This window comes from Odocoileus virginianus, chromosome 33 (assembly GCF_023699985.2).
Source record: "Odocoileus virginianus isolate 20LAN1187 ecotype Illinois chromosome 33, Ovbor_1.2, whole genome shotgun sequence".
In the NCBI taxonomy this organism is placed as follows: Eukaryota; Metazoa; Chordata; class Mammalia; order Artiodactyla; family Cervidae; genus Odocoileus; species Odocoileus virginianus.
The window spans coordinates 16,132,459-16,152,203 of NC_069706.1; the positions used below are offsets into that span (position 1 = coordinate 16,132,459).

Sequence of the window (19,745 nt, forward strand, 5' to 3'; positions counted from 1 at the left end):
TCAATCATCCCACACACTTCATATTCCTATGTCTTCATTTCCACTATCTTTTGAGCCAACCTCCCCAATGAGGCCCAGTCTGCAGAAGTTCCATTAGCTGCTGATTTCCTGAATGCCAAGATCAAAGACACACTCATGTCTTGTGTTCAAAGGCACAAAACAACTGAGACATTCTGCCATGAGCCACAGGATGCCTACATGCTAGTCCTACAACCAGCAACCTATGTCCTCACGGGGCCTCCACAGTGGAGACTGTAGGACTACAGATCCTAGGAGTCACCCTGACCCACAAACTATGAAGTCAGGTTAAAACCGAGAAACTGCTTCCACCCTACACACAGCTGCATCCTCGGAGCACTTTGTTGAAGACAGATGCCCACCTCCAGTGGAAATCAGCGGTGATGGCCATGTGACTGCCTGGGTGCACTGTGTGTGGATTCTAGTTTCTGTCTCCAGTGCAGGCCTATTTTGCCTGATGTGGATTTTTGTTCAAAACCAGTATCTCCTTTTCCACATTTGGAATGAAAAGCAAAGCAGCTCCCTGGAGCTCTGCCCTGTGGCCTGACCCTGACCACTATCTCTCCCTGGAAAACCCTCCTTCTCCAACAGGGAACAGCCCAGCTCCTGTCTCACCTTTTCATGGCAGACCCTGTTCTGTCCTCCACCCTCCACCCTCCCCTTCACCACACAGCAGGCTTTCTTACCCTTGGCACTATGGACCATCTGGGGCTAGATCTTCTGTGTTGTGGGGTCTGTCTTGGGCATTGCAGGCTGTTTAACAGCATTCCTAATCTCTACCCACCAGAATTATCCCATCCACCAAATCCCAAATTTCTCCCAGCACTGCCAAATGTCCTGGGACCAAAACCATCCCTGTTTAGAACCACTGTTTCAAAGAAACAGAGGCTTCAGGGAGGCCCAGGGCTGCCCAGCTAAAAATCAGATTTCCCAGTCTGGTCCCCGCCAAAGACCTGTGATCAGGGCTGGCTGACTCCCTTGTCTAAGGGAAGAAATGCTGCAGTGAAGTCCAGGATCCAGAGTCCCTCCCAACCACACACCAGGCAGAGGCTGAGCCTTGATGGGCAGTCACCCTCACCTAGACCACTTCACAGCCTGCCTTGCAGGGTTTTCTCCTGCATCCCCTTGTGGGTTGAATTCTGTCCCCCAAAGGTGACCTGACATCCCAGCTCCCAGGACCTCAGAATGTGACCTTTCAAAACAGGGTTGCTGCAAATGTGATTAGATGAGGTCATCCTGGAGCAGGGTGGCCCCTAATCCAACATGACTGATGTCCTTATAAGAAAAGACACAGAAACACACAGAGAGAAGGCCATGGGAGGAGGGAGGCAGAGATCAGAGTGATGCAACTGTAATCCAAGATGGCCAACAACCACTAGAAGCTGGAAAGAGGCAAGGAAGGATCCCTCCAGGCTTCAGAGGAAGCATGGCACCGCCAGAGCTTTGATCTTGGACTCAGAACCTCCAAATTGTAAGACAATAAACTACAGCTCTAAGCCACCCAATTTGTGGTGCTTTATCACAGCAACCCTAAGGAAACCAAGCCACCTCGAAATTCTATCTCAAGCTCTGCTTCTAGACACCCCAACAGACAGCTGATGTGCCCACTCAAAGAGCATACACTCCAGAGTAAGCTTGAGATGGGAGTTGAGACTCTCGCCTTGATTTCCACAAGCCTCTCATCACAAGAGAAGGAAGAAGAAGAAGGCAGGAAGGGAGGAAAGAGGGAGGGAGGGAAGAAGGAAATTCGCTTTGGGGATCCTTCCATCCTCCACTCATTCGGTAAATATTACTGAGCACCATCACCTGCTCGTCACTGTTCCAGGAGCAGGGGAGAAAGAAGTGAATGAAACAGACAAAAGTCACTGCCCTCACAGGGTTCACCAACCAGCAGGGGAGACAGACCATGGAATACACAGTCTGTGGGACGGTAAGTGCCACCGTGGAGAAAATCAAAGCAGAAGAAGGGGACGGCGAGCATCCAGGTGGGGGTGAAGCGACGGATGCTCCCACAGCCCAGGCTCAGCTCAGGCAGAGAGCAGCACCCCTGGGCTCCTTCGCTTTTCTGCCCCAGCCCTTCTGTGAGGTTTGGGCAGCCCACCTGGCCCCTGGGCCAGGATGGAGTCCACGCCCACCCCCGTGCCAGAATGGCGACCTTCAGAACCACCACTGGCTTTGACGTCCCTACTCTGTCTCCTCCTCAACCCTTCCTCTTGCTTCCTGGGATCACCTCCTAAATTAACGGCCTGCACCCACACCCACACTCTGGCCCCAGCTTTCAGGAGAACCGCAGCAGGGCAGGCGCACCAGGAACTTTTCCATTTCAGCCAAGATAACACTTCAGCCAAGACCTAGAGGGGCCAACCTGTGGGCACGTCCCAATCCTCCACCTCCAGGGCTCTGCCCTGACACAAAGAGTGGAATCTGGAATTTATCGTGTTTGGTGGGTCTTCCTTTGGCATCTGTGGATGTCAAGGGTCTCTGTACCCACCAGTGTCACAAGCCAGAAATACCAGGAAATGAACCTCCCCGTCCCCCAGCCCTCGTTCAGTGACTGACCGGAGGTGGTGTGTTAATACCCCAGCTCCCTCGCCTCTTGGGAGGACAGGCTCTTACGCCTATGTCTGATACTGCCTCCTGGTTTCCCTAGCAGGTTTCTGCTCCAGTCACCACAGCGGTGGCTGGCCTGATATCTGCATCTTTTAAGTGACATTCCTACCTGCTCCTGGTATTTCCTCTGGTGTCACCTCCCTATTAAATGACTCCCTTGCCTGAGGGTACTAAGAGAGTGATAGCTTTGAAGATGTGTATACACACACATACAGTGTAGCAGCCCCTCCAGTCCTCATGTTTAACACGTGCATCCCAAATGTGATGCTGGATCATCAAATCCCTGGCCAACGGAGCTCAGCTTTAGAAGCACCTTGGTGTATTTGATGCAAAGTAATCCCAATTGCATTACAAGGATCACTGTCTGTCACGGATGGACTTGACCAGCCTCCAACTGGGTCTTTCCCCCCTGGACTCCCCCCACATCTTTTCACCCACAGTGGGTGTGCTGCTATCCTGCAACCCACAGAATGCCCCAGGAAGGAACCCTAAAAGCCCACTGGGGAGAGGGCTTGGTCCATGGGTAGCTCCCCAGGCAGCCCACTGCATGTCACTGGGCTGCAAGAGGGAAGGAAGCTAATCTTACAATTCACCTGAAAAACAAACCATCCATCATCCCGGTCTTCAGGCCTCATCTTATTTTTCCCAGATCAATTTCTGAAAGTCAAAATGACAGATAGCTTCATACTCTGGACAATAATTCTCCTTAGTAAATAACCCAGCATCAATGACAAAAAGCTCCCAGGGCAGTGCTCGTTACCTGAATCCATACATGTGATATAATTTCATAGAACCACACACACACACACACACACACACACACACACACATGCATGCACATGGACACAGAGGATGCTGGTGAAGGGACTTCCCTGGTGGTCCAGTGGCTAGGTCTGCACTCCCAATGCAGGGGATCTGGGTTTGACCCTGGCCAGGGAACTAGATCTCACATGCCACAACTAAAGATCCTGCATAATGTCTTGTGTGCCGCAACTAACACCCAGTGCAGCCAAATAAATAAATAAACATTAAAAAAAAAAAAAAAACTGGTGAAAATTGCATAAGGTCTAGTTTAGCTACCAACGGCAGTTTCTTGGTATCCAAGTGTACACAGATCCTACGACATTTACCATCCAGGCAGCTGGATGAAGAACACACAGGACTCCCTGTACTGTTCTTGCAACATCTTGGGAGTCAAAAAATTCTTTCAAAATCAAAAGTTTTTAAAAAGGAAAAAAAAACCCACACAAACAAAACTTCAATACTGAGATTAATCATAATCATAATCATAATCATAATCGTTTTTTGCAAAGCTCCCCCAGACAACACTGCCAACCCACCCCTTACCTGAGAACTGGGGATCAGCGCCTTCCACCAGTGGCCGCCCTTCACCAGGTCGACCTCGCACAAAGGCACAGCCACCTTGCCGATGACGCAGTGGCGTGAGAACTTATCGAAGTCCAGCACGGTCAAGAGCAGGGTCCTCCTCTGAGCCTCCAGGAAGGGGATCTCGAAGGTGTAGCGCTCCTCGAACACGGGCTTCTGGGTCTTGCGTTTGACTCCGGTCTGCTTGGAGTTCTTCTGGTCCGGCAGGAGGCAGATCTTGACGTAGGGGTTGGAGTGCGCCATGTCCTGGCGCGCGCCGTCGTGGGAGATGGGGGGCGGCAGGTCCCTGGCCTCGATCACCCGCACCGTCAGGTGGTTATGCAGCAGGTCGTATTGCGTGCTGAAGTGCAGCATGCCCAGCTGGTACTTGGACAGGATCTCCGCGTCCGTCAGGAAGTCCACGTCGTCACTGTTGGAATCCAGGGAGTACAGGCGGGGCTCGAACTTCCTGAAGTAGTCATCCGGCGTATAGGTCCGTCTGAGCACCGAGGGCTGGATGGGTTCTTTCTTGGCGCTGAGAACGCCAAACTCGATGGGCTTAATATCAATCAGTGGGGAGCTGGGCCGTCTGGAGTCGAGACCTGCACGCCCAGCAGGAATAACAATTAAAACCACCAAGTACTGGACTGGATCTGGGCCCATGCGTGAGATCAAGGACCATTTGTGGATTCTCACATTGTTTGCTCTGCTTCATAATGCTCTTTCCACATGCTCTCCACTCCTGGAAATCCTCTTATTTACTCTATGAGAGAAAGGGCAGCGGCACAAACCTCCCCATCTCCACGGCAGCTAATTGCCAGGCACTGCTCTAAATGCCCTGCATACACGGAGAAGGGAATGGCTACCCACTCCAGTATTCTTGCCTGGAGAATTCCATGGACAGAGAAGCATGGCAGGCCACAGTCCATGGGCTTGCAAAGAGCTGGACATTTTGGGGGGCTTCCCTGGTAGCTCAGATGGTAAAGAATCCGCCTGCAATGCAGGAGACCCAGGTTTGATCCCTGGGTCGGGAAGATCCCCTGGAGAAGGGAACAGCTACCCATTCCAGTATTCTTGCCCGGAGAATTCCACAGACAGAGAAGCCTGGCGGGCTACAGTCCATGGGGTTGCAAAGAGTTGGACATGACTGAGCAACTAACACTTTCACACTCACAACCTTCACAAGGTATTAGCCAGTGACTATTACCTTCACTTTACAGATGAGGAAACAGAAACTCTAAGTAAAAAGGGCACAAAACTAGCAGGAGAAGGAGCCAGGATTCGAGCCCCACCTCTCTGGCCCCAGAGTCTAATCATTCCCCCACACTGCCTCCACTTTCAAAGAGTGGGCTCTGGGGTCAGTGTCTGGATCAAATTCCAACCCAGCTACTTCCTCGTGAACCATGTGAGTCCCTAGTAACCAGCCAAGTGACTCCAGGCACATTTTATACACTCGGTTTTCCCATCTGTAACATGGAGCCAATCATAGCAACCACATCAAAGACAATGTTGAAAACTCACTGAGCGATGCATGAAGAGGGTTCAGCACAGAACGTGCATGTGGTGAGAGGCGTTGAATGGCAACTGTTATACGTCTTTAAGGATCACATTCACCGCTCATCACTTTCGGGGTGCCTCTCCCCTCCCCGTTAAGCAGAAGAGTTCACCGCTCCCAGGTTCATTGTTGCCATCTTTGCTCACCTCTCTATTCTAGCAATAACCTCATGGCATTCTTTTCTCTTTTAAAGCACTTAATTGAGGTATGACTGACACACACAAATTGTCCATATTCAATCTACACAACTTGTTGACTTGGGTGATAAGTATGCACCCGTGAATCCATTGCCACAATCTATGCCATAAACTATCCATCACTTTCAAAAGCTTCCTCTTGCCTTCTTTATTTACCTACTTTTGTGTGTTTGTTAAGAACGTAAGATCTACTCTCGTAGCAAATGTTTAAGTACTCCACATAGTACTGTTAATTTTACACACTCTGCTGGAGTGGATATCTATAACTTACTCATCTGGCATAAGTGAAACCAACACCTGCCTGGTTCAAGGTCCCCCAGTAACCGTGTCCTACTCTATAGATGCTCAGGAGTCTGACTATGAGATCCCTCATGTTGGGAAAATTACATAGTATTTGTTCTTTCATGGCATCTTGTTGACTGCCCAAATACCTGCCTGTTGGCTAAAACCATGAGCCTTTGCAGTGCATGACTGCACTCTGATAACTGTGTGCTAAATGCCATCATCTCTGTATAGAGCTGGAAGTAACATTTAGGAATCATCTAGACCAGCTCTATCCAAGATAAAATAAAACGTGAACCAGCTACAGACATACAAGCCCACAGTTCAGTTCAGTCACTCAGTTGTGCCCGACTTTTTGTGACCCCATGGCCTGCAACATGCCAGGCTTCCCTGTCCATCACCAACTCCCCAAGCGTGCTCAAACTTATGTCCATCAAAGCCCACAGAGGTAACTTAAAATTTTCTTGTAGCCACAATTATGTAAAAGTACAAAGAAGCAGGTGAAATTAATTTTTATATTTTGTTTAAAACAATATATCCAAAATATAATCATTTCAACATGTAATCAATATAAAAACATTTTAGTGAGACATTCTAAACTCTTTTTTCATACTGGCTTCAAAATCCAGTGGGTATGTAACACGTACAGTGCATCTCAATTCAGCTACATGCCTGTGGCGGCCGCTGTATTGGACAGCAGTCTGCAAAGGGCAGACAGGCCCTCTTATTCTACAGATGAAAAGACGGAGGCTACAGAAGCCAGACACCCATTCTGTTTCACTATTTCAAGCTCTTGAAATCTACTTCTTTCTTCTTCCCCATCCACTCCCAGAAAAGATCAGAGATCTCAATCATTTCCAGCTGAGTGGATTAGTTTCATGAATTTAAGCCTTTTCCCTCTGCTAAGTGAATTTCAGACATCAGCTGCATGAGACAGAGGAGACACACTTGGCTAGTGACAAGAGGCTGGGAGACTCTAGGCTTTACCCCCCTTTCTCCTCCCCACCCAAATCACGCCCTCTGGTCTATACCCAGGCTAGAGTGTGTGTGTGTGCAGAGCGGCCCACTCTAGACCGGGCCAAGGGCCAAATTCAACCCAGAGATGCATTCTGTTTGGGTTTAAAAGTAAGGAAGTTCCACATAAAAACCCAGACTGCCAGTTTCTCTTTAGAAAGGTCAGGCAATACAATCCCTCACGGCTACCACTGAGTAGCAGCTGCTCCCCTTCAATAAGACACTGGCTTCCCCACTGGCCCCAGTCCCCACCCTGCCCTAGTGCCAGGCCAAGAGTCGGCTGCCATTCGTCACTCACTGGGGTGATATTTATCTCCCGCCGGCCCTTGGCACTCAGCCACTGACACAATCCACCTGGCCCCTCAAGTCACTTGAATTTGCAGGCCCTGCTGTGTAACATGGTAACTAACACCTGCCTTTCGGGGTCTGAAATGATATATGCTGACATCGTCATCAACGGAGCCAATTCAATGAAACTTGTGATCAGTATAAACAAAAATCAGTCAAAATGATTGCTTCTGCCTGGACTTGGCAGAAATCAGGTATGATGCCCTCCTCTGTCACACTGCCATTCCCTCTCTGTCATCCTGTCTCCTAGACTGTCACACCACACTCCACTCCCTCCCCAGAGGTGACCCTGTCCTTCATGTCTCTCGCTGGGGGTGCTGTTGAGCATCTGGGAATGCCAGCTCTTCCCCTTTGTCCTGGGGACCCAGACAACAGGGTTGTACTTCATGGACCCCAAGGGGCAGCTGACTTGAGCCAGGACCCCCGACAGTCAGAGCAGAGAGGCTTACTTGAAATCCTCCGGGTCAGGCTGTATGTAGACTTAGATGTGTCTGAGGACGAGCATCTCCGATCTGGAGAGTTGGTCCGTGGGGTCAGTGGGACGTCACTGGCTGTGTGTACAGAATCCCCGTCCTTGTCACTGCTCCGGCTGGCCAACCTGTAGGAAGGAAGAGGTCTCAGTGACTGTCAGAGAATCCCTGGGGGCTGGCACCTCTGTCCCATGGGGGACAGATCAAGGACAAAATTGGTCTCAGGCCCAGTCTATGCAACTCCAAATAATGCAAATTTGAAATAAACTCTCAATAGCCCTTAATTCTCAATAATGTCTTACTTTTTGCACAAAATGTGATGTGAAATAAATGAATATATTTCCCAATTAGAACAATCTGCCAAGAATTTGCATAATTTCAAAGCTGAGGCTGGGGTGGGGGAAGGGATATGTAAACTTATTCAGGATATTGTCACACGGGCACCACCTGATTAAACCAAGATCAGTTCAGTTCAGTCGCTCAGTCATGTCTGACTCTTTGCGACCCCATGGACTGCAGCACACCAGGCCTCTCTGTCCATCACCAACTCCCAGAGTTCACTCAAACTCATGTCCATTGAGTTGGTGATGCCATCAAGATGGGACCTGTCAGTCTTCAGTCTGGAAGGAAACACCTAGCTGTTTAAATGCATTAGAACTTCTGCAAGTAGTTTTTGGTAAGAATTGCCCTGTTATTTCAACAGTCACCATGTCTATAACATCTTTAAAAAATATCCTGTAACAATGTCACTCAAAGGTTCTTGGGACTTTCCTGGTGGTCTAGCAGCTAAGACTCTGTGCTACAAAATGGCTCTGAGAATCAAAGATTTAAGGACAACAGTTCAATGCGTAGAAACACCAGTAAAATAGCAGCAACCACAACTCAATATTCTCCCAATAAAGATTAGAAATGCTGAAAAAATAGAAAGCACACTCTGTGGGATGGGGTACAAGGTAGTACATAAGGGCTGGCTCAAGGCAAGCCCCTCTCTCTCCCTCCATCTCTCCATCTGTAAAATGGGACTAATAGTACCTGCCTTACATGGTTACTTTGAAGATTGAGCTAACATAAATGATTAGAACAGTGTTTGGTATGTTCTAGGTAGGTGCTCAATACATTTTAGCTGATGTTAGCAATATTATAGCAGAGGCGGCTTTAAGTTCCCCCAATACACAGCTAGTGAGGATGCTGGGAGTGGGGGTAAGGGCAGGGGAGAGAGCTGGCAAAGTGGCCGTGAGATTGATGCTGCTGCTAATAAGCCCCTCAGCCATCACAGCCATAGACCAATACTTTCCAAGACTGCATCCCCCAAGTTGACATTTAAACCTGTGGAGAAACCAATCTTGAAAAATGCAACTTGCAAGTTCTGTGAGGTCAGACGCATCCTGTGCATGACATGAAACGGATCTGGCGTTCTTCCAAAACTAGGGTCACAGCTGCGACAAGCAGGCACGTTACGGGGGCAATGCCCCGTGCCTGACACTCCTGGTCAAGAATAGGAAAACATAGCAGATGAAACGAGGGGCCGGCGGGGGGATGGAAGGGAGACGGGATCACACTAGATCAATCTGTCTCCCCGGTAAAGGAAAGCAGCTGCATCTCCCCAGGAAGGCGGCCCCCACTGGGGCCCTCCACCTGCACGGCCTGTTTCCTGGCTGTCACACCTCGTGGCGGCCGCTGCCTCCAGCTGCGAACTCCCATCAGTCTTCAAGGGTCAGCTTGAATGCCATCGCTTCCTGAAGCCTTGGCTGCCTCCTCTCAGACAGAGTACCGGCGTATACCTGGGCCACCCCTGCCTCCTCTGCCACCACCAAGCCTCCACGCCCCCTGTCCCTTCTACCTGGATGGGGCTCATCCTGCCCCATCACCTGTCTCGTTCCTCCTTATCATTCAGATCTCAGCTGCAGCAGCACCTCCTCAGAGAGGACCCACCCATCCAGTCGCCTCCTGCCAGCCTGTCAGCCCTTACCCCTGCACCTTTTTCCCCCCCCCTCCAGCATATGCCTCTTTTCCAGTGTGGCCTGCCTGCTTCTCCTCTGCATCTGACACTAAGCCAGAGGCCCATGCGGGCAGAGGGAGGCAGTGTCTTCTTCATTCACCACTGCCCTCTTTGCACGGCACCTGGCACGTGTTGGGTGCTCTGACTTATTTTTTCAGTGAATGAATGAATATACATTTCTGGTGGCTTTTATCCGACTTATCTTGTGTCACAATCACTTGAGTGCATGACTTGTCACCCCTCCCATAAGAGGCTACAAATCTTAATGTTGGCATCTGATTATTAAGATCAAAGGTAGCAGCTACTGAGCCCCTACTATGTGCCAGACACTGCGCTAAATACTCTGTATGAACCATCATTTCAGGCTTGAAGCAATCCAGGAGTTAGTTGTTATGAACCACCCCTACCCCTTTTACAGACAGGGAAACGGAGCCCTGGTCAGTAGTGGGAGGGAAGGAGAATGGATCTGCAACACTAGATTGCAGAACCCCAGTGGAGTCCAGCAGTACCATACTCCAGACTACATGCCCCACACTGGTGAGCTGGGCATCCCCTAGGAAGCCTGAAAGAACCTTGCACATAGTAGGTACCCAACACATGCTTCTTGGACAAAGAAATAAGTTAATTCACTTTCGGTGGGGGTCTTTCTGGCACGGCCACAGAAGGAGCCAGTCGGATGGTATCATGTGGTGAGCTGGTTTTCCTGACTCTCATCAGCCCAGTCCAGCCCAGGAAAGCTGCGAGACAGACCCACGTGACAAAAGCATATGTGACAATTAATGGTGTGTCCCCTCCGATCACACAGGTAAAGACCCAGCTCATCTGCCACATGCCACCCCACAGAGAGGCACATTCTGTGGTTGCTGGCTCAAATGGCACAGTAGGAATGGTACTGCAAAGCCTGTACACTTGACATTTCTGCTCCCTGCCTGTTTGATAACATGCAACTGCCCTCTTGGTAAATAAATCTGGGGAAAGCACAAGCTGTAAATTCTCTTTCTGGAGGATTTAACCTGCCTCCTCTTTACAGATTTCTCTTAACATTTGGTATGATGTTGACTATCAAAAATGTCCTCAGTGCGATCTAAGATTCAAGGAAGACCTGGGTCATCTTGGGAAGCACACAGGTCATGTCCAGCTGTTCAGACGGTACACTGCACAAGTCTAGGTGGTCTTGTTCATAATGACCACCATGTGAAGGGCACCCCCTGAAGCTATGTGGTGGGCTGGCTGCTGGAAGTTTCCAGCTCACTTCTTGGCTTGTAGCATAACCAAAACAAGTGTCTTCCCTGAGAATGCCATCCCAGAAAGAACCCCTGCACAAAGGGTCAGCGACCTGAGCAAAACGCAACTGTCCTCCAGCTTCGTGGCCATACATCTCTAACACTCAACATCTGAGGCAAACAGGCTGTGATTTTCAATGTCTATCAGGGGTCTCCTCTGGTTCAGAAGAAAATCCAAGTTCCTTAATCTGGCATTTGAGATCCCACACAACCTGAACTTGCAGGCTCATTTTCTGATTCCCCCAACTCTTCCAAGACGCAGTGTCCCATTTTGTGGTGTTTGTCTACCCTGGATCCAGTCGCAACATCCAGATTGTTGATTACCCAGGTCAGCAAACTTGAGGCCCACTGCCTGATTTTGCAGAAGTGTTATTGGAGCATAGCCACGCCCATTCACTAGTGAATTGCCTATGGTTGCTTTCACACTACAAGGATGGAAGTGAGTGGCTGCAATAAAAACTAGTCCATGAGGCTAAAATATTTACTCTCTGGCCCTTTATAGGAGAAGTCTGCCAACCCCTGTTCGACTAGCTTAGTTCATGTGTTTCAGGTGGAATAACCCTTTCCCTGGTTTCAGGTCAGGAAACCCAGACATTATCCCAGCACTTTTTCCTCCAGGCAAGTGATTGGATCAAGTGATTGGCATGTGACCCAAACCAGAGCAATAAGAGCCTTTCCTGATATTTTGCTTCTGTCAAACATAATGCAAAGAAAAAAAGAAGGCTTAAGAATGAGGCCAATACAGAAGAAATAGAAAGAAAGAGAAAGAGAGTACATACACGCACACCCATGACATCATTTGAGCCCCTGGATCCAGTTATGCCTGAAGCCATTTTCCCAGACTTTTTCCATAACAAAATTCTATGCAGAACTGTCATATGTATGTGCCGGATGTGAATACACAACTATTTTATTTACCTGCTTTATCTCCTATAGTGAAGTGAAAGAAAGTGAAAGTCACTCTGTTGTGTCTGACTCTTTGTGATCCCACGGACTGTACAGTCTGTGGAATTCTCCAGGCCAGCATACTGGAGTGGGTAGCCGTTCCCTTCTCCAGGGGATCTTCCCAACCCAGGGATCCAACCCAGGTCTCCCACACTGCATGTGGATTCTTTACCAGCTGAGCCACAAGGGAAGTCCAAGAATACTGGAGTGGGTAGTCTATCCCTTCTCCAGCAGATCTTCCTGACCCAGGAATCGAACTGGGATCTCCTGCATTGCAGGTGGATTCTTTACCAGCTGAGGTACCAGGGAAGCCCTTATCTTCTATACCAGATATTAAATCCCCTGAGCATGGGAACAGGACTCCATCTAGTCTTGTGCCTCCCACAGTGCCTGCTACATAGGGCAACCTCAAGAAATAACTACCGAAAAAACCAAGCTTAACTTTTCAACAGCATAATTGACACTTTCAGGACTCAATTTCTGCCTTCAGGTTAATCAGCTGGTCGATAACTATTTTTTGGAATGAAAAAAGACAGATAATAGCCATGCCATCACAGAACTGGAATTCTTCTGAGCATGGCTTTAAAGACACCAGATAGGCTGAGCCAACCTCCATCACTAGAAAATGGAACAATCCCGTCATTAATGAGCTGGTTTCACCAAACATCTCAACTCTACGCACAACTTCAGGGTTCAGGCTACAATCTGTGAGTCAGGGAAGGTTCCTCCACATAGTCTTTACATCAATTTAAAGACTCTCTCAATAACTAATAATGATAGAGATGAATACTTACAACTGTGCTAAGCATGTTACATGCATATGTCACTATTATTAATAGTAACCTTATAAAATAAGCTCTATTACTTCCCCTACTTTACAGATGAGGAAACCCAGACCAAAATAGGGTAAAAAGAATCACTTATGTTTATGATTGCCAACAAGGTATTTTTCCATAAACTAATTCATACAATCATCATAACAACTCTGTAAGATAAATACTATTCTTTTTATCATCCCCATTTGACAGATGGGAAATCAAGGCACAGAGAGATCAAGCAACTTGCCTGAGGTCACAGAACTGGAAAAAATTAGAAGTAGGATTTGAACTCACAGATTGTGACCCAGAGCCATTCTGCTATGAAAATATTTGATACTTTCTTCTCAAAAAACAATCAGAGGATTGAGGCATGACCCCCAAGGAAAGATGGGGTACCAGAGGCTTCTGGAATCTTAGCCCAAGGGTTTATCTGAGCCAGCACAGGATCCCCACTGAGGCTCCAGCTGTGGGCCCTCACACTGTCTTCCTACCTCCCTGGGCGTACTTCTCTACATCATGGGAAGCTGCACTGGACGATTCCCAGGCCCCGGCCCTCTAGATTCAACCCAGACTCTCTGGCCACGCTCTTCTCCCAGCCACAGAGAGGTGGCCCAGACACGTGGCTGAAAAGCTTCAAAACTGCATTCCCAAAATATCTGAGCGACTGGCAGATGGAGATGTTGTATGCAGGCGCGGGAGGAAAACGAATTGGAAATAAAACGAAAGATGCCAGAGAGAGCATAAACAGCGTTGGAGGACACGATGGAGCCTGGAGGTGTGTTCTGCTTCCCTGTTTCTGAAGTTCTTGCTCAGATCAGCAAAGAGGTACTTATTTGTTCATGTCATCCACACCAAATACTCAGAGTGTCTAGCATGGGCCAGGCGCGAGGATGGTTCATCATACTGACTTGGATGGAAAACCTTTAAGATCTGGACATCCCTTGAAGAATAGAGATGCTCACAGATGTCTTTTTCCACTTGGAACGACACTCAACAGGATTAAAAGCGCCCACATGCTTAGCATTACACAGTTCGTATCTCAGAAGGCCGGTTGTGAAAACCAGCAGAACTGAAGCCCCACCCCCAGCTGGTCTCACCAGCTTGCCAAATGCAACGAGGCACAGAGTGCATCTCATCAGCAACTAAGAGGTCAATGGAAACTCAGCCTTTCCCCCCTCCATACCCCTAAGTTGTCCCAGACCCCTCGCAGAAACAGAGGAAAGAAAAGTCTTAAGGTGGCTTTCCAGGAAGTTCAAAGCAGGTTTACTTACAGCCAGGGTGGAGTCTGGGCAGGAAAAGGTCCCAGAATCTCAACTTCATCCTCACTCGACTGGCAACAGCTGGACTCATAGCACTTCTGACAGCAGTGCCGGCAAGTCCATCTGCAGAGCAGGAGGTCGGAGATTCTAGAAAGGAAACCCTGAGCCCATGGGGGGAGGTGGGCAGAGGAGAGATGGGAAGGGGAGGAAGAAGAGGAAAAACACCCACAATTACAAGCAGCCGATTCCTGATGAGAAATAATGACATTCAGGAGGTCTGTCTCCACGGCTGATCTCTTAGAACAAAATGTTTTCCATTCCTATTTACCAACTGCAGGTACAAAGATGGCAAACACCAACCGGCTCGAGCCGTTAATAGCAAGCAAAACGTTTGCAGGTATTTTCCTTTGTATATGAACGTCTTTCCTGACATGTGGGTGGTTTATTCAACATCATGAGGGCCATGCAATATGTTCGCAAAACACAATGATTATTACTCTGTCTTCTTGAAAGCAAAGCACAAATATTTTTTTAAGATAATTTCATGACATTAAAGTAAACAGAGATAATCAAATGGAATAAGTAGAGGGTGGGAAGGGAAACCTAGTCTCATTAACTAGTATCTTTTCACCGGGATCTCCCTTCCCTAGAATGGCATCGAAACCGAGCCATTATCAACATCTGGTTGTTGTTTAATATTCAGCATCCCCACAGCCCTACAAAAGGCTCCAAAATGAAAAGCAAGCATTTCTTGATTAGAAGCCAGACCAAACAAATCACCGAATTCACTCACCTCATTTAAAGGTTCCAACTGCCCTTTTAGAGATCCACGTGAAGCCAAGGGGCACAGGGGGCGAGGGGTGACAGAGAGAGAGAGACAAGACCAGTTTAGCAATATTCCTGCAACTCAAAAAAAGAAAAAAACAAACAAAAAAAAGCAAGCCCTGCTTCTTTCCACTTACCATCCTGGGGAGGGAGCTGACCTCCTAACAAGGTGCTGCTACCTTCAGGGCTGCTGGTAGCCTTCTGGCTAACCAACACCGAATAAATGGGAAACTTTAGCATTTCGATTTGATTTGCACCGTATGCTGTTATGAATCAGAGCGGGTGGATAGATAGTCATGCTATCCAATGCAGCCACACTTCAGGAGAGGAGCAAACCTTCCTATACAGAAATAGCCATGAAGCCAACCCAGAAGGACATGATTAGCTAACTTGCAAGCAGGCACAGCATAGATGTCACTTGGCTCCCCCGCCCTCCCAGAGGCCCTACCTTCCAATTCTGGTCCAATGGTGGGGAGCTTCATATGACCACCCACAAATAGAGGGAGCGGAAAAGAAAGCCATAGCCTAGTCCCCGGGAAGAAGGGAGGGGCTCCCTTCCATCTTCAGCCCCACCCCCACCCCAGCCTCTTCTAACCAGTTCCCAAGGCACAGGCTCCCCCCACCCCCTTTCTGGGAAGGATCTTCACAGTTTTCCAAAAGGCCAAGTAAACCAGATAGGTTAGGCGGAGTCTCCCATGGAACTCAGAACTTTGAATCAAGAGGGAGAAAGCTAATCATCTTTCTCAGTTCTTTTGCAAGGTGAAGAAGGTCTTAATTTGGTATCACTGTATGTAACATCTTTCTAACAGTTGCAAATTCCACCCCTGCCTTCCTTTTTAAACAGACAGCAGACCCCAGCTCAGAGCCTTGCAGACAGACTATCTTGCTCGAATCCAAGAATGTGGCATTATTCTCATTGTATTTTTCCTATTGCCTTCAGTTTCTATCAGGTGACCCTGGTTTTCTATTATGGTAGTGACATGACGTTTCCTTTTCATATTAAAGTTAAAATAAAGCACAAGTCCATTTATAGAAAAGAAATTAAGTAAATAACACCACAGGTAGTACATAGCTTGTGAAAAACTCAAAATCCTTGAAGTGATAAGGGATTTACTGCAGTTTGGGAGAAAAAAGTCTTGGACACCAATCACAAGGGGCGAGGGAGGCCCTAGTCCTGGCCTTGCCAGCGGCCAGTCACGTGACTCAGGCAAGTTGGGAGTCTGAGCCTCAGTCCTCTTTCCATTAACGAAAGGGCTAAGCTAGGACACTATGGAAAGGCTCTGTGCTGCCTAGATTCTGCATGCTTTCTGTGGCTTATGAGAACCAGACAGTTTGTCAAGTCCAATTGGATCCTTCCAGGCACCGGGGACTGTCCTGGTCGACAGAGTGGTGAGGCGAAGAAAGCAGCAAACAGCTAAGCCCTCACGGGGCTTGCATGAGAAAGGACTTTAACATGCTTATGGTAAAGTGCAGGGATAAAGGGATGCTTTTTTCACAACGATCCAGGCTCACAGGAAGGCATTTCCTGAGTATATAGTGATCAAAAGAGAACCATTTCTTAAACCATGATGAGCAGAGGCAAGGCTACCTTAGGGGTCCCGCCTAGGAACAACCATGCAGCTTTCACAAGGCCCATGTGCAAGGTGAGTGTTAGGGGGCAGAGAAACCAAGCAAGATGAAGAGGAAGGGGGAGATGCGCTGAGGCTCCCAAGCGTGCTGAGTCTCTGGGACTCCGGCTCATGTGTTTGACCCAATGGAGGAGAACTGATTCAAGCCAGAAAAAAAAAAAAAGAGGAGGAAGGAAAGCCCAGATATTCTAGAACAGGGGGTGCAAGCTATGACTCAAAGACCAAATTCAGCCTGCAGCCTGTTCTTCTATGGCCCTCCAGCTAGGAAAGGTTTGTACATTTTTAACTGGTTGAAAAAACTTTCAAGATGAACACTTCTTGACTTGTACAAAGTATATGAAATTCAGTTTCAGTGTCCACAAATAAAGTTTTATTTAAACTTAGCCATGCCCATTCATTTACTGGTGTCTCTGTGTAGTGTCATAACCAAGAGGTGAAGTGTGACACAGACCACTCAGCCCTCGAAGAAAAACAAATATTTACTATATAGGCCTTTACAGAAAAAGTTAAACACCTTGTTCTAGAAAAAAAGTAAACATCACCAGGCCATCCTCATACCAGATGCTTAACAAATCCCTCACCAATCCCCATCCCACCCCCCTGTAGGCCTCACCACTACCTCTTAGCCCCTGGGTGGCCTTGGGCAAGTCACTTCATTACTGGGTGCCGAAGACAGTCATTAAGAACCGTAGAAGCCCGTTCTAACATGGTTCATGCCTCAGTGCGCGGTCCCTGGTGGGCAGGGACCATGCCGCCTTCTCAGCTGTGTTCCCGGTGCCCACACATATTCCACGTCACCCAAGTGTTCCGGGAACCTGTTCAGCGGCCACTTCCCCCAACAACATCCCCACAGTAGGTGAACAGTAAATGTGACCTTCATTGAACTTGAAAAGATGACCTAAGGATTCCATGAAAGGGAAGTCAATGGAGCGAATCTGAGCCAGGAGAGGGATGGGGCGGCTATGGGCAGATGGCAGGGCAGAGCTCCTGGCCGGTGGAAAAGTCTAAGGACAGGATGAGGGGGTGTGTGAGCCAAAGGCGGAGGAGGGACCAGAAGCCCCTCCAGTGGTGGGCGAGGGCAGAAGCCAGCCCAGAGGCACCCTGAATGTAGGAGCCCGTCGGTATCACTGCCAGGGGCAACGGAGCCAGCCGGTGCCAGAAGCAAGCAGCTCAACGGGTCTGACCGCATGACCTTGGCGCTGCCCAGTCGCCGCTTCCCCCCTCGTAGTGAGGAGACAGGTCTCAGTCAAGCATGCCTTCCCCAAGAAAAGGTGCCTGGAAATTATTTCAGCCTAAGGATTCTTGCGGGGTGGCCCCAAGATGAAGGGGGGGTCCACAACTCCCAAGGCAATGGCCCAAAGTAATCGGCTGCCCCCCAACACCACCAGCGCGCCTCCGGGGTGTCCCCCACCCCTCAGCACCCAGTGCCCGGGAGAGACGATGTCCTTGTCCCTCCCGGCCTGAACAGCTGCCTGCGGCTCGCTCCGCCGGCCAATTAGCCGGAGTCGTCACCAAGGCAACGGCGGCAGGCGGGCCGGGCTGCTGGCGCGCCCCGGGCCGCCCTCCCCGCGGCCCCTCCCCTGGGGTGGGGTGCCCGAGGGACGGGGTGGGGGGAGGGGGGAAGAAAAGTCCGCCCCACCCCCATTCCTTCCCCAGGAGGCGAGGGCGCTCGTGCGGAGTCCACTTGGGGCCCTTCATCCCAGGGTGTGGGGGGGTCCCCAGCCTCTTCTCCTGGGGCGCACCCCCGCTGCTGCACAGGTTGCCTTGCGCTCGGGCACCCTTTTTCTCGAGGCAAGTTTGTGGCAGCCCAGCCGTGTGCCCTCCCTTCCGCGCGCTCACAGTCGGAGGGGGCGCGGCACCCCCCTCACCCCACATCGCGGACCTGGCCCCCCGGCCTCAGCCCTACCTGGATGTACGCCATTTTCGCCCGCGCGCACTCACTCCGGCCCGGGCATGGCGCCGCCACGGCCACTTTGCCCTCGCCAACCGGAGAGAGGGGAGAAAGCAAAGGGGGAAAGGAAGAAAAAGGCAGCCGGGTGGCCCCAGACGTGACTGGCGTGGCTGATGAGCGGCGCCCGCCCCTCCGCCGGCCGCCCCGTCCTTGCCTTCCCCTGCGTTCCGGCTCCGGGAGTCGGGGCCGCCTCCCAGGTTGGGAGAGCTCGGGCGCCCAGGGCCCCCGCCTCGGCCTCCCTCGCCGTCCCGCGCTCCCCCCGAGGCGCTCCCCAGGCGGGATTAAGGCCGGGGCGCCTGGGGAGGGAGCCCGGGGCAGCCGCGGGGACTGCAGCGACCCCAGCGCAGGCGGGGCCGGAGACGCTGGGGCCCGGGCGCGCCAGAGGCGGGGGAGGGGACCGGGACGGGCAAGGAGGTGGGAGGGGGCGGTGCGCGGGTCAGCCCATCCGGTCGGCACCGGGGCTGGCACCTACCGAGAGCAGGGCCCCCGGGGCGGCCGTGAAGCTGAAAAGGCACGGTCCAGCCCGCCGCAGAGTCTGGAGCCGGGAGGGTCCTCCCCATCCAGCCCTTTCCTAGACCGGGATGGAAAAACTTTATTCCCGCCCCACCCGACGCGCCTAGAACTGTTGCGGTGAGGAACGCAGAGGCCAAGCGAATGGAAGCCTCAAGTTAAGATGGGGCCTTGGGCGCCCCGAGGGAGATGCACTGGCGAAGACGGCAGGGGCGCGCGGAGAGACCGGAGCGTCCCTTTACCCCAAACCTGCTCGACTTGCGCCCTGGGCGCAACAGGTCTGGCGCGGGGCGGCCCAGCAGCGCCACCCAGCGTCGCGCCCAGCGTCCTGCGCGTCTCAGCCCGCGGGAAGCTCCGCGCCAGCGAGCGTGCGCCCCCGGGCGTGTCCACCAGCCAGCTTGCCTGCCCACGTGGCTGGGGCGCCCTGGGCCTCGAGGCTTCCCCCAAGCCGGTCCTCCCACCCCAAGGCCACAGAGCTGGGGCTGGCTCTCCTGAGGTGGAACATTGCCCTCCGCAGGTTCTCTTTTAAATGTCCAGACATCTTCAGTTGCCAGGTACCAGTTTACCAACCATGTAACCTTGCAGCGACTCTGTCTTTTCATCAATAAAAACAGCATAAAATCTCTGCCCTGCCTATCCTCCAGGACTGTTTTTTGCGGGAGTAAATG

At 50.5% G+C, this 19,745-nt stretch overlaps 1 protein-coding gene across 4 annotated transcripts in view; it reads right to left on the reverse strand.

Moving 5' to 3' along the window:
* Positions 1-18,939, reverse strand: part of SYT17 (synaptotagmin 17) — an 85,236-nt gene extending 66,297 nt beyond the window's left edge. The window contains exons 1-5 of one of the 4 annotated variants that reach the window (XM_020879062.2): positions 18,523-18,939; positions 14,957-14,974; positions 14,176-14,324; positions 7,839-7,987; positions 3,976-4,595 (exon numbers count right to left, since the gene is read on the reverse strand). In XM_020879062.2, the coding sequence (XP_020734721.1) occupies positions 3,976-4,595; positions 7,839-7,987; positions 14,176-14,324; positions 14,957-14,974; positions 18,523-18,537 (951 nt within the window). In that variant the 5' untranslated portion in view covers positions 18,538-18,939. Of the gene's footprint in view, positions 1-3,975; positions 4,596-7,838; positions 7,988-14,175; positions 14,325-14,956; positions 14,980-15,125; positions 15,414-18,522 lie in introns of those variants that run through there. The other 3 variants (XM_070460939.1, XM_020879061.2, XM_020879063.2) reach the window with 3 other exon arrangements.
* Between the last annotated feature and the right edge of the window lie 806 nt (positions 18,940-19,745).